At 31.8% G+C, this 15,553-nt stretch overlaps 1 protein-coding gene across 3 annotated transcripts in view; it reads left to right on the forward strand.

Moving 5' to 3' along the window:
• The window catches only part of MICU1 (mitochondrial calcium uptake 1), a 239,911-nt gene that overhangs the window by 91,140 nt on the left and 133,218 nt on the right, over positions 1–15,553 (forward strand). For all 3 annotated transcript variants that reach the window (XR_012133183.1, XR_012133182.1, XM_036998795.2), the window contains exon 5: positions 4,873–4,916. Coding sequence is in view for 1 of the 3 variants with exons in the window: in XM_036998795.2 (XP_036854690.1) it covers positions 4,873–4,916 (44 nt within the window). In the remaining 2 variants the exon portion in view is untranslated. The remainder of the gene's footprint in view (positions 1–4,872; positions 4,917–15,553) is intronic.

Genomic DNA, 15,553 nt, shown 5'->3' on the forward strand with positions numbered 1-15,553 from the left:
ATGATATATATTATGTTCTAGCAAAAGCTTTAAGATTCAGTTTGTGGTTTTCTGTGTTTTCTTTTACCTTTGCCATGTTTCAGGTAGAGGCTGCTGCTCCATTAGGCTGGATCCCAGATTTAATACCATATGGAGTAGAGCTTCAGCCAACATGTGATAGATATGTAGCTTGAACAACATATAAACCTTCCTTGTTGTAAACCACTGAGATTTTAAGATTATTACTGTAGCATAACCTAGCCTGTTCTGGCTGCTACATTTCCCATGCTTTTTTTATGTTAAATATTACATTTATATTTGTTGATCTAGGTAGCTGTTGTTCTCTTACATTCCTTACTACATAGTTGTGTGTATCATTTATATATAAATTTGTATAAATATGCCAATATTTAATTTATCCATGTTCATGTAGATGGACATTTAATTTGTTTCCAGTTTTATGAGTCAGCTATTATAAAACAACCAACCACAAAATGTCAGTGGAATAAGACAACAAGCATTCATTTAGCTTATGCATCTGTAGGTCACTTAAGTGTGCTCTGCTCATCTGAGCTGGCTTTGTTTTGTAGATAAAGTAAGGCTCAGCTAACAGGCTAGGACCACTCTGCTTCATGGTTTTGTCAGCAGATTTGTCAGTCACTCTATTGTTTCTCAGCCTTTACAGACCACTGGGCTATTCAGGATATATTCTTCTCATAGTTAGCAGAGGCACAAGAAAGCAAGTCCATTTTAAGGATCTGTTTCGGTCATAACTGTTAATATCCCATTGGCAAAAGCAAGTTTCATGGCTAAGCCCAAAGTCAAGGGATTTTCCATGGTGATTAAAGAGAAGTGAGTATTTGAGAACAATAATCTAATATGTTAATGTTTTTACTATTACAAACCATATTGCAGTGAACATTCTTCCATACATCTCCTGGTACGTGTTTGCAACAAGTTATTTTCAACCTAAAAATGGGAGTGGGCTTGCTGGCCTATAGGATACATTTCTCTTAAAACTTGTTAAATATTATAAAATTGATTACGTAGATACAATAATTACATTTTTTCCCAAGAATGTATGGGTTTCCTCAGCATTCCTGCTAACACTTAGTGTTGTTAGACTTAATTTTTTAGCATATAAGATACTATTGTATCTTACAGTTATATTTTGTATTTCACTAGCACCTAAGGAGGCTTATTGTCTCTGAATGTTTATTGGCTATTCACATTGCCATTTCTATGAATTGCCTATTCATTTTCTCTACTCACTTTTCTATTTAATTTATTTTATTTTATTTATTTTTGATTGGTAAAAGTACTTTATATATTCTGTATTGAAATCTGTTATATATATTGCAGATATCTTTTCCTAATCTGTGGCATATCTTTTTATTTCCTTTATGGTAATTTTTTATATACAGAGGTTGCTAGTTATTTTCAAATGTGTTAGTCTTCTCCTTGATGGCTTGTGCTGTTTCTTTTTAACTGCTTTATTGAGGTATAATTAACATAGAATAAACAGCACATGTTTAAAGTGTTTGGTTAGTTTTGATATACTAGTCACCTGTATGTACTAGTGACACCATCAGCCCAGTCAATATAATAAACATATTTATCACCCCCAAAAGTTTCTTCATAATCCATTTGTAATCATTCCTTCCAACTTTTTTCTACCACCCAAGTCCAAGGCAACCAGGATGTACATTCTGTCATGTATCTGTACTGATTTTCTGTCAGTTACTGAGAGAAACATGTTGATCTCCAACTTTAATTATTGATTTATATATTCATCCTTTCTGTTCTATCAATTTTTGCTTCAAATATTTTGGTTTTCTCTTAGTAGATGCATACACATTTAGGATTATTCTTTTTGTTGAGTTGATCCTTTAATATATTATATAATTGACCCTCTTTATCCCTGATAATATTTCTTTGCTCTAAAGTGTACATATTCTAATATTTATGTATATTCTTTCATTCATTTTTCATGATATATCTTTTTACATCCTGTTTCTTTAAACCACCTATACCATAATATTTAAAATGGGTTTCTTATGGACAACATATAGTTGGATCTTGGCTTTTATCCAATGTAATAGTTTCTATCTTTTAATTAATATGTTTTGAAGATTTACATTTAATGTAATTATCAGTATATTTGGATTTAGGTCTACCATTTTTTTAGTTTTCTCTTTTTCTCCCCTCTTTTTTATGTTCCTCTATTACTTCTTTCCTGTCTTATTTTCAGATTATCTGAAGATTTTAAAATATTTCTTTTTAAGTGATCTTTTGGAGTTTTTACCATATTTCTTTGTTTATCTTTAATTTAGTGATTGCTATAGAGATTATAATACATATAATTATAAACTTTGCTAAGAATGTACATTTTACTGCTTCAAGTGGAATGCAGGTATCTTACCACTATATAAGTCCTTCCCCAGTTTATGGTATCGTGTGTCATATGCATTGTATCTACGCATATTGAAAACTCTCCCAGACATTGTTTGAAGTTTTTTTTCAACTGTCACACATAAAGAACCTGAGAAATGGTCTGTTAGATAGATAATTAACCTTTTTATTGCTTTTTCTTTATTTCTTAAGTTACAAATTCCTCTCATATCATTTCCTTCCCCTTTGGAGGATACAACAAATCTTGGAGCGAGTCTGCTGGTAATGAATGTGATGAATTGTCCAAGTTTTCCTTCATCTGAGAACATTTTTATTTTTCTTCGTTCTTTTTTCACTGGATAAAGAATTCTGGATTGAAGTTTATTTCTTTCAGCACTTTAAATTGGTTGCTTCAATTTTTTTTTCTTTGCCTTTGTTTTTCAGCTATTTGAATTTTTTAAAATTTATCCTGTTTCGTGTTTACCAGACATCTTGAATCTGTAACAGAATTGCTAAAGACAAACAGTATAAAGTGAGAAGAGATGGTATCTGAGGAGGAAATCCTGAGAAGTACATACATAGGGGACAAGCATACATTCTTCAAAGGAGTTTAAGAGTTAACAAGAATGTATGAAAGATGAGTCTGATTGAGTTGTGCTGTAATCGTAAAGTACGCACCAGATTTAGAAAAATCAGTACTAAGAAATAATGTAAAATATCTCAGTAATAATTTTTATATTGATTACATGTTGAAATGATGCTATTTTTGATAGAGCCAGTTAAATAAAATGTTATTCAAATTAATTTCACGTTTCCTTTTTTTTTAAGATGGCTGTTAGAAACTTTTAACTTACAAATATGTTGCATGTATTTGTTACTCACACTATGTTCCTGTTGGACAGTGCTGTTCTAATTAGTAAGCACGTATTTCCCTTAGTTGATGGGCCAAGTGTTACTCATAAGATATGTGACTCTACTTCTATTCTTATTACTTTGTAAAGGACTCAGGAGAGGTTTTTTTTTTTTCTGGGAAATCTTAGGATTTTTGTGTTCTAAAATTTCACAAGCGTACACAAGATCTTTTTTGTTCATTTTGCTTAGAATGCATGGTTGATTCTTTTAGTGTCACTCTTCAGCTCTGAGAAATCTCCTGCTAATACTTTTTGAATTGTTTCCTTCCTATTTCTGAGTGAGCAAAGGTATTGTATAGTAGACCTCTTGTATTGAGTCTCTGCTTTTCTACAATTCTCTTTGGTATTTTCTGTTTTCCATCCTGTTGTCTTTTGACAGTATATTAAAAAATAGGGGGAAATAGGTAGTCATATTTTTTAGTTGTCTGCAACTCTTTCTTGTTCTCCTTTTATCATAGAAGTGTGTTGTGTCTTTATGATTATGATATCTTTTTGAATATCTGTGAGATTTCAAATTAGATTTGTTTTAAAATTTTCCTTTTTCCTGACTTCTTTTGCAGACAACAGTTCATTTTGCTCATGGCAGGCTTCTAGAAGATGAAATACTTTTTAGATAAGGAGAATGTGTAATGAAATGTGTAGAAAGAAAAGTACAAAAAACTTCCCCTAGGAACAATAATAATCTGATCATTGTAATATTGTGGGCACAATGAGATAAGAGACTGAACTAGCATGAACGTGAAAATGAAAGAAAAGAACTGAAAAACTATGCAAGAAAGTAAATACAATTGGGAACTGATTTCTCCACTCCAAATATTCCACAGCACCCTTTTATCAAACTAATTGTATACTCCCCTATATTGTTAATTATTATATGTATATGTTCTAAATAAATTGTGACTCTTCAAGGCAGGTAGTGTATCTTATGTATTCATTGTTTTGTACTAAATTATTGATGAAGCACTATTCCAAGTGCTGGGGTAAACAGCAAGCAAAGACAAAAAAAATCCCTGCCCTCAAAGGTACTAATATATTTACTTGTATCTTTCAGTGTTTAGAATTCAGTGCTAGGTATTCTCAAGATATGTATTTTTTAACTCAACTTTAAAAGGTCTATTGAGATGGTCTATTTGTATCTACTTAAGTGTTACAAATTTCTTTTGATATTAAACTCTTCTCCCTTTAACTTGTTAGAAGAAATTATTAAGCATTCAGATTAAACTAATATCCCTCACCTTATTTAAAGGTAATATAGCACCTTGATGTAATGAAAAGAATACCACCCTGGGAGGAGTCCAGGGTTCTAGTTTGACTCTCCTGTTGAATAAGTTTGCACATGAACTTTTTCCCTCTTTATCTTCTCTGAGCCTCAATTTCTCATATGTAAATTAAAAGGTTTGTATCTTTTAACACTGACACCTTGAGCCTGAAAGTGGGACAAAATTTTCATTCCTGTGGCCTTTGAATAATGTTGTGGCCAAACCATCTAATAGATTTAATTGAATGAATGGAAACAAAACTGAGAGATGTCATTTTGTATGTTTCGCTTGAGTTATAATCAGTGACTAAATTTTTTTTTTCTCTTTTACAGACTTGGGTCTGGACCAGTATATAATAAAACGCTTTGATGGGAAGGTGAGTAAAGGATGATATTCATGTATATATCCTGTCTTTTACTAAGATTTTAAAATTCCTCTAGAATTATTTGTGAGAAATTTCTGAATACTTGTTTATCTCATCAAAAAAGTATATTGCTTAGGTTAGGAGGCCTGTAAATGCCTTCAGATGCTTCTACAGAACGAATTAAGCACAAGGTTCTATACTTTTCCATAAAAGGTGACATTCATGCTGTATATATTAAGGGCTAATGCAGTGTCTGTTGACATTTGAATTTAAATTTGAATTCAATAGCCATCATAAAGGTTATATCATACAGTTTTACATTTGCATTTCTTATAAAAACACCTGATTTCATCTTCCTCAACCTTTGACAGTGTACAGCAATAATCCTAACTAGAAAATTACAGAAGTCCTTTTTAGTGCTTTTATAATAATTATGAAGACCATTATAAATTTGTATAATTATAATTCTTTATTTTATATCTGAATAAATCACGTAACAAATCACTCTTAAGTGTAGAAATGAAACTTTCAATTTTATATTATCTCAAGTTAGTCAGTTAAATGTGTTTTCCCTTGCAGGCTGAGTTCTCCAAAAAGAAAAAGAAAAAGAAAATATTACACAGGGTCAGAAAGGAAAGCAAAAGGTCATTTTTAAAGAGGAAGAAAGCACATCAGAAAGAAGAAAGAGCCAGGAATGACTCTGTAAAGTTGAAAGAGAAGGAAATCAAAAGGAAATTCATGATGTGGCAGAAAAAGGCAGGCTCACAAAACAGGATCTAGATGGGTAGAAGTCAGGGTTAGTAGGAACTGATCTTGCAGGAATGTGTCGATCCTGCAGCATTACATAAAACTCCTTGTACTGGTAAAGTGAAAATATATGTATTAAGGTCTTTTATGCTAGTGGAAAGAATAAGTAGCTGTCTTAAAAGATAAGCGATCTCAGCTAAGGCTTCTAGCCTACAAAATACCTTTCCCTTTCAGGAGTCTGTAGGTAGTCTTTTTAAAGTCATGTATTTTAAAAGAAAGAACGGTTTAAAAAGAAAGGGCATTGAACTAGATGTTAAGAGAATAGGTTCAGAGTACTGGCTCTGCTTTGGGTCAGCCACATCGTCTCTCTGATCCTTGGTATCTGCTTTATATGCAATAAAATACTATATCCATGTGAGGAGTTACACTGATGTAAGGGTCTGATTTCAGAGTCTGGCAGGTCAGGCCCCTGATTTATCTGTCTCTGTGTCATCAGTGTCCAGCATATGCCTGGCACACAGGAGGTGACCAATAAATGTTTGCTGACTTGGAAAAAATCAGTCATTCACATATTCCTTTGAGGTATGATTCATTAAGTCAGCAATAGCAAAATCAACTTAACAAATCACTTTTTTTGTTAACTGAAGGAATCCAGAGTAACATGAGATTTTCAGTCTTCTATTGTACATAGTAAATCTAAAAACTTGTAAAAATGTTGGATATGTGCAAGTTGACAACAGCACATTTGCATGTTCTAATGGGGATTTCTATTCCTAGAGATCCCCCAAATAAAAAATCCCTGATATCTCATGTTTCATACATATTCTTTAATTTTTTTCTTGTTTTAGCCAGTAACTATCTACTTTATGATAACAATTTGCAACTTTTGGCATGACTCATTAACTCCATTTTTGTTTCAGTTATATTAAATTTATGAGCTCTACATTTCTTACCATTACTGTCATTTGCATTTTTCTGATTTTCACTTATTTTTATAAAATGCAATAAAACATTGAAGTATTTGAGTACCCACCTTGCCGTGGAGTCAAAAATGGCAGTACACAGGCTTGAGCTGTTCACTTACATGCAGATTTTGTAAAATTAAAATATTGGAAAAATATTTGAAGATTTGTGACAATTTGAAGTCATTTTGTTTTCTCTAGTTTACTTTATTGTAAGAATGTAGTATATAATACATACACAAAATGTGTGTTACATGAATGTTTGTGTTACTGGTAAGGCTTCCAGTCAACAGTAGGCTATTAGTAGTTAATATGGGGGGAGTCAAAAGTTATATTCATATTTTTGACTTGACAGGGGTCATTGCCCCTAACCCCCATGCTGTTCAAGGGTCAACTATACTCTGTGGTTGTAAGTCAGACTTAACAGATGAAAGTTGCAAATGTTTGTGCACTAAAGCATAAAATTCTGAAATCAGAGTAGGAAAGTCAAAATTTAGGGATATCAATGTGTGACGTTTGAAAGTATGACTTGTATGAAAGTCAGGCATATGAAAGTTGACTTTATGGTTCCAGGGGAACAAGTTCTAAAAGAGAATTCAGGAATGGGAGACTCACACAAGGAGATATAGAATTGAGCCAGTGACCCTGAGCCAGCCACCTTGTTTCCTAGCAAAGAATACACAGATTTCCCTTTCATCCACATTGTAATATGCATATTTAATGTTTTTGCTGGGTACTTCATTTAAATCTGTATTAATTTCTATCAAATATTCGTAAGGTCTTGTTTTGGAGTGAAGGTTATAATCCTTCTTAAATAGGATTTTTAAACTGAACTCACCTCTAGTTTATGTCTTTATGAATTGTCTATTTCATATGAAATTTAAGAAAGTAATTTATGCTGTTTTTAAACCTCATATAATGAAGAGTGAAAAAGTTCATTGTGTTTATTCACTTTGGAGGCTTTTCCATGGCTTTTTGCCATATGTGGAGTTCTTCACTTGATAATTATGATTAAGGATCAATGTTTTATTCAACTATCAATCTTACTATTTTCCTTTAAATCTTCATGACTCTCTTGTTCTCTCAATCAGAAAGTGTTAATTCTTAAGTAACAGTTTCCAGAGTATATAAATCCTATAACAATTTCCTGTTGAAAAACAATTTGTATAGTCATTATAGTCAATATCATGTATCATGGCCAGAAATTTAGTAGAAAACCAACACCCAGAGGAATTTCCTTTTATAATTGCTTTGATTTTTAAATGTGCCATTTTCTCTTTCTCTCTCTTTTACTTGGAAGATATGCTAGTTATGAACTGTTTAGTGAAGGAAATATTTACTCTATCCTCTTACCCCCCATTGTTTTAACTTTTAACACAGCATTTAATGAAGTCCATCATTTGACCAGTAAGAAACACTAGCTTATTTTATTGCCTTCTAATAGAATTGCTCTTTAGTCTTTTTGTCATTGAAAGCAAGAACAAATGTAGAAATAGTATCATTTTCCTGGAGTGTTTTCTTTGGTACTTGAATTTCATACAACCTCCAGATGCAAAGTAGAAAAGAATGACCCAACTAATATTGACAAATAATTGGATAGTTATTTCTTGCTTTGATAACTGTCATCTATTCTATTCTGTTTAGATTAGGAAATTCATTGAGAAGGCAAATGAAACATTCCTATTTCAACTGATAGTCAGTGAAACTGAATTTGATTAAGCAGCTTTTGAATTTTGGGGAAGATTTTTTTCCAGAGCCCTTAACTATCTTACGTTAATATACACTAATTCCTTACTCTAAGGATACTAGTTATTTCTTTTGTAGAAAAGTAATGAAATACATTATTAGTAGTAGTACTTGTATCATTTATGCATTTCAAAACTATGTACAATCATAGGCTTTATATAAAGAAGCTATAATTAGTGCCCTTTGTTTTATGAACATGTTTTATAGATAAGTGATAATTATTAAAAAAACATGCAAACTAGGTTTAAAAGTTTAAAAACCTCAAAGAGTGAAAAAGTACAGATTTTCACTTAAAAGATACTTGAAAATATTTATAAATGGCATTTTAGCACTGTTGTGCAGATGGTAATACGAAATATGGTCTGGCTTTTGTTTTAGTGTAGTATGACATAAATTGTTAAAACCATGAGCTTCCCCCTGCTATGTCCATGCATTCCCTTTATTACTTATTAGTGCAATTTAATGAATTTTGGATTATTTCATTAATGAAAACTATATTTTTTCTTGTTCTAATCTTTTGTCATCTAATAATTGGTCTATAAAAGAAAGCATCATTTCTAAGTCGAGCCTTTGTATTACCTAATTATCAAATATTTTTCATTTAGTTGCTGTCTTTTATTGGTATAGTTTATCTCAAGTAGTTTATACCCTTCATTTTCCTTACCCCTCCTTTTTTTTTTTCAGAATACTAATAGAAATTATGTTTTGTATTTTCTGTTCCTGTTGCTTGTAATAGATAACTTTCTCTAGATCAAATACCACTTTTTTTTTTTTTAGTTAACAGTAGAAAACTGCATGATCTAGGTAAAATTGTTTCTTAAGCAAAGAATACCAGTACACTACTAGAGTTTTGCGTAATCTCTCTTCTAATTTCAAGTTCATACTCTTTTTTCAAGTAACAGTGAAATGCCCACTGAAACTAATTCTCCACCAGCTATCATTCATCATGTATTTCTTCTTCAGAAAACAGATCCTTTATTATTTCCTCCCTATAAGTTCCTTTAACCCAAACCTCTCCCTGAACAGTTCAAAATGCCTCCAGATTGAGTTTTTCATTATTTGTAGTTACGGTACCCTTAGAATCTTTCCAGTTTGGAAGAAGTAATTAATGTACATTTTATTTCCATCTCCTTTATGATACCTATAAGAATAGTTGTTCACATGAAACAGGAAAACATTTTACATCAAATCAAAGTGAAATATAGCCCACATATAGGTGAAAGAGATTAAAGTACGGCCAAAGCCTAGGAAGGAAAGTACTGATTATAGTGTTTATAATAGAAAAGATGATCAGCAGAAAAAATGATGGGAGCTGTCATTAAAAATCAAGGCTTTAGTTTAACCAAATGCTTTTATTTGCTTACTAGGTAAAAGTTATTTTTAAAATATTGACATGTGAACTTTTAAAATGCCATTCTCTTTAGGGAAAAGTCATGATTTCCCAAGGGCAGTGTGAACACATTTTTTCCTGTAATGCAGTATTCCTAGTGCTTTATTCAAGTTGTGATATTTACTTCATATCACAGATAAAATAAGAGTCTGGAATAAGGTCAAGTATAGTATTACTCTTTGACATATATAGTAATTTATGTAAGGGATTTCCTGTCTTTGAGGAGTAAATGTATTGCAAATTAAGGAAATGTAAATTAGGAAAGAGTGGACTGAAATTCTCATGGGACAGAATTTGGTGAATCTTTACATTTATTTGAACTACTTTAATTCTCAAATTTATATAGCAGGTTATGATGTTCTTATGAATTCTACACTGCTAAGTAGGTAATCTCTTTCTTTTGGCTTCCAGAGACTTGAAACCAATCAAGTCTAAATTCTTGGTACATTGATATACTTATTCAGGAGGTTTTTCTAGTGATAAATATGAATATATAGACAGAATTTTATTAGTTTTGCTCCATGTTTTTCCCCATGTTTTCATTTGTTTTCATTACTATACATGTCAAAGAGTAATACTATACTTGACCTTATTTCAGACCCATATTTTATCTGTGATATGAAGTAAATATTACAACTTGAATAAAGCACTAGGAATATTACATTACAGGAAAAAATATGTTCATACTGCCCTTGGGAAATCACAACTTTTCCCTAAAGGGAATGGCATTTTAAAAGTTCACATGTCAATATTTTAAAATTTTTCTTGACTCTATTTGTGTTTTGAAGGAATTATTAACAAATAGTAATTTGAAAAGAAAGAAAGAATGGCGGAGGCTTTTGAGCATTTATTATATGCCACACACTGTTTTAAGTGCTTACACATAATAATGCATTTAATCTACACAACCACTCTTTTAGACAGCTGACTTTTATCATCATTTTACAAGTAAACTGCATAAAAATTAAGTAACTTAACTTTTTTTTTTTTTGCGTAAGATCATACAGCTAGTAAGTGGTAGAGCCAGAATTCCAAATTAGTAGTCTGGCTCCAGAATTTACCATCTTAAGCATTATGCTGTAGCACCTTTCATATATCTATCTAAGCTTTTAATCTATGTAACCTATTTGTAAACAGAAATTTCTCTTATCAAGTAGTTCTTTTATTTTACTACCTTGCTTAATGCCACTTGGGTAAAAAAAAATTAAAACCTTTGTTTCACTTTCTTTTTGCTGAGTAAAGTTAATTTTTTCTACTTTGATAAAGTATAGCTAATAAAACCTTTACCAACCTCAGAAGTTACATAGTGTTTCATATTAAGGGGAAAAAAAAGTGGTATACAAATTCTAATACCTGAGTTTAAAAATCAGAATTTCAACTTCACTGTTGTTTGGTCTATTATTTTCTCATATGCCAGGAGCACCAATTGGTATTTTGAAAATGCTCTTTTTATTTAATTGAAGCCATCACTGTTAAAGTGAGCGCTGTCATCTGTATTTGAAAAATTGGATCTTGGCTCATTGTAATCAAGATAATAGAAAAAATGTCTCTGTTACAAACTAAACTATTTACTCTTTCAAATATTGATTTGGTGTGTGTTAAGCATAGCATCATCTGAATGGGGTTACTCATATCAGTCTTCAGACAAGCAAAAGTTGAGAATGCATTTATGTTAAAGTGAATTCAGGTACTGATTCAGCATTTCAAGAAATCTTTAGCACCTTTTGGAATATTCTGCTTTATTTTTAGTCTGTTTTTTTCATCTTCCTTTGTTCCCATCCAACATTCTTAACATTATTTTAAAAGCATTTTCTCATTTTTCTCTGGTTCTTTTGTACACACCACAGATTTAAGAAAATCTGGCTTTGCTGCCTGAAATATTTTCCAAGGATTTCCATTTTGAGCATGTCAGTATTTGACATCTATATGTAAATAATTAGTAGATGTTGTAAGTATTCCGAGTTGAGTATGAAAAGTACAGCATTATAGATTGGTGTACTTCTGAGTGTGTAATAGCACAGGATGAAAAGAGTGTGACTTTTGATATAGATAATTATATAGACACTGCCACATTATTGGTGGGTGACTTTGGCAAGAGACCACTTAACCTTTCTGTCGCTTACCTCCTCCGTAAAATCATGATGATAGGTTAAGTATCCAGCTCTACAAATTATAGATATTTGCATGACTTTGAGCCCTTTACTCAGTTTATGAAAGCAGGCGGCTGCTATCATATATATTGTCATCATTCTTGGATTGTATGAAATACTAGAGTAGTGTACCCTCGCATAATAGCTCTCTCCAGGGTTCCTTCCTTCCCAGTTAAATCAGCTGTAAATCTTGTGCTATCACTGTAATGAGCAATTAGTTGGGATTAAATATCTAGTCCATGAACTGAAGAGAGACAGACCTCTGGTTTGATTTCTCGTATCTGAGCTGTGCCCTGTTCACAGTGAATCATTTCGCTCCTGTGCTATAAAATCCTTTGCACGTCCGTCACATCAATCCTAGCCTTGGGCTTGAAAGTTACTAATAGCATATTGTTAAGAACTGTTATCATGCAACTAAGCATGGCTTGCAAAGTATGTTAAATTCAGGTCAAATTTTATTCACAGCCAGTGAAGGTTATTTGTTGAAAAATATCTTTAAAATCATTTGATATTTGAAGATATTTCAGAGTGCTACCCAGCTAAATTAGCTAACCTATATTGCTTCACCAAATGCCGGCCTCCATAATGGCTGGCTTTTTATTACTAATGTGAATAGTACTTCATCTAGTGCAACATAATTTTGCAGGAAATGAACAAAATTTGACTGTTATATGTAGGCATTCTGAACTCTTCCTTAGAGTAGTTACTATCCTCAGAATTCATCCGAATTTGGCTATCTTATGTTTACATGGATGGTAAAGCAAAGAATTTGCCACGAAGTTAAAAAATACCTCATCCATGAAATGATAGTGAAACATCCTAATAGGGAACCTTAATTGAAGAAATGCTTTGGCTACCCATGAAAAAAAAATGTACTGTTTGCCTCCCTTTTCTTTAAAAACAGGTAATGAATTATTCATGTGTTTTCTTTTTATAGTAAGGTGAAGTTTTTCTACAATTATGTGTTTCATTTAGGGGAGATTAGGAATTGAGTTGTTAATGTTTTTGTTTTGTGTTATGTACCTAGCAAATACTATATAAAATATTTCTATGTATTCCTCATTTCCTATTTCCAGATATTCAGTGATGTTATTACAGATATTCATTGGTCCTTTATATGTTATAATAGTTTGTGATATATGTATTTGATTTTGGAGTTTTTGTTTGTGTAATCAATGTCAAATTTTTTTTTCCTTTTCTCATCTTCTGATCAGGATTTCTGGCAGGTACTGACTCAGCAGCATGTGCTTTAAATTAATTAATGTTCTGAAACCCATAGTAACGCTTCAGGGACAAAGGTTGAGTGCATGCTTATGTCCTTCCCCTGCTCCCTTCAGAATGATTCAGTTCCTGTCACTTTAAATGAACATACTTTATCTGTAATATGACAGCTCCAACACTGCACCAGTACTTGAGAATATAATACCTAACATAAGTTAAGAGGAAATTTTAACATGTGTCACACAAAAGGTCAAGAAACTGTTTTAATCACTGTATTGTATGAAGGATACTCAGCTAATTGGGTTGTTTAAATAGTATTAGCCATGTTCCTAGTTGAATAACAACTTCAAAAAAATTAATAGTTTTTCTTCATTTGAAATTTTTTACATAATAAATACAGATAAGCACTTGGTTAGTTGCACTATGCTCAATAAAATGGCTTAAGGGGAAACATATGGAACATCTAGAAAGACGTGATTATTTTGCCGTTTTGAGCTAATCAGCAACTTTAACTGGGAACAGCAAGCCAAATAAGTGGAGAAAACGATGAAAAAGAATTATATAGAGTTTAAGCTGGCAAAGAACAATTTCAGGAGAATTACATGCCTAAGTACTTTTTAAATAGATCTCTGAGAGCTTGACTCTAATTATCTATAAATATTTTTATTAAATTATTAAAATTTATTCATGTAAACACATTACTCTTGCCTTTCTTAACAAAAATGTAAACCAAACTGGATTAGAACATATTTTGGTTTAAAATAGTTAATGATATAATTAATGAAAATCACAGGGTGTTCTTTATTTTTATAAAATGTTTTCTGTTTCATTTTTTAAATGGGATGTATTTTTAGTAGTATCCTCACCAAATCCCCAAACCTGTTATCAGTGTAATAGATTATTTTACCTTTGTCTTTAACTGCATTCTGAAACAAACCAAAAAATATTTAAATAATTATGTCAAAATAATTTATTGATAACCCCATTATCAATGTTCCTAAATCCTGGAGATTTTTGTTTTAAAATAGCTATGGCACAAACATCATGCACAGTGTCAAGGGAGTAAACAGATGAGATGCTAACATCTGAAATTGAGAAAAGCCACTTCCAGTTCTCTAATTATGGTAGGACAGTTTGTAGCAGGCATCTAAAAACTCTTCCAACCTTTTGATAATTGTGTTTAAGGCTTGAAGATTTGGAGTAAGGAGAAGAGAAAAGAGGTAGGAATTGGTAAGTGCTTGGAAGTCTCTGGAATCTGCAGCCTTGAGTAGTCCCATAGTTGACAAAAGAGCACCAATTTTCTTTGAACTTTGCCAATTGAAGGTAATATCCTTTGTTGATCAAGGATTCAAAGTCAAGTTTTACTTTTTTCTTAAGGGTATCTTGTTAATAAGCTTTTATGTTAAAAATAAGCAGCTTTTTTTTCTAGACTAGGTAGTGGAGGAATTGTTTATCTATATTGGGCTCTATAAATATCACTCATTTTGGTGACACTAGTATAAATCTTTAAAGCTTCCGAAGGTCAATGAGCAGTGACTTTACAGAAGAGGGCTTTCTTGCTTGCTTCCTTACAGGGATTTGTCCTTTGCATGCTAAATTCTGTTGCCTGTAGAAAGGTTGGAATCCTTTTGTTTTTCTGGTAGCATAGAGTGCTATTCTTCAGATGCAGTTTATAAATGGTGTCAAATACTTATTATATTCCTGTGAGGAGTATCCATAATGTCTCTTTCCAGTCTCTGAGTTCTACCACTACTAATGTCTGTTGATTTTAACCCATGAGTTTGTTCAGGTTGAAAAAAGAAACGATACTATGAGCATTAAGTGGTCCCAGTCATAGTGTAGTTTATTTGGTTATCCCAAATATTCAGATTTCTGTTAAGGTATTTTTAAATACATTTTCATTTTAGGTTTAGTTGTGTTTGAATTTGGAGTCACCTGAACCCATTTGATTTATCACTGTTGATTTGAAAGCATAAACATGACTATCCATTACATTTCTAACGCCTTCATGTGTGACTTTGCCATCATGAACAAGATTTGAAATTCACTTTGATGTGAGTGCGGTCTTGGTTCCTTTTTCTTATTATTTTAGCACAAACACTTTAGAATGTTTTAAGGTTACACAAATAAAGTTCTTTGAAAGTTACTCAAAACAATTTTTTCTTCTCTTCTGGCAAAAGCGTTTTCTCAACTTAGCCTAAACATCTATTGAAGATCTTTAGTTGTGGAGAATGTGTGAGGATTCTTCTTGCTTTACATATTTGTCTTTGCCGTGATGCATTTTTCAAGTTCTAAACTTAAATAAAAAGCTTCTCCAATTACAGATTAATCTAACATCTATTAATTAAGAAGAATAAAAAGAACCATTACATTCTTGAGGTACTAAATTATGTGCTTGAACAAGTCAAGGCATAAAAATACCATGTGTACCTG

Source organism: Manis javanica, chromosome 7 (genome assembly GCF_040802235.1).
Source record: "Manis javanica isolate MJ-LG chromosome 7, MJ_LKY, whole genome shotgun sequence".
Classification (NCBI taxonomy): Eukaryota; Metazoa; Chordata; class Mammalia; order Pholidota; family Manidae; genus Manis; species Manis javanica.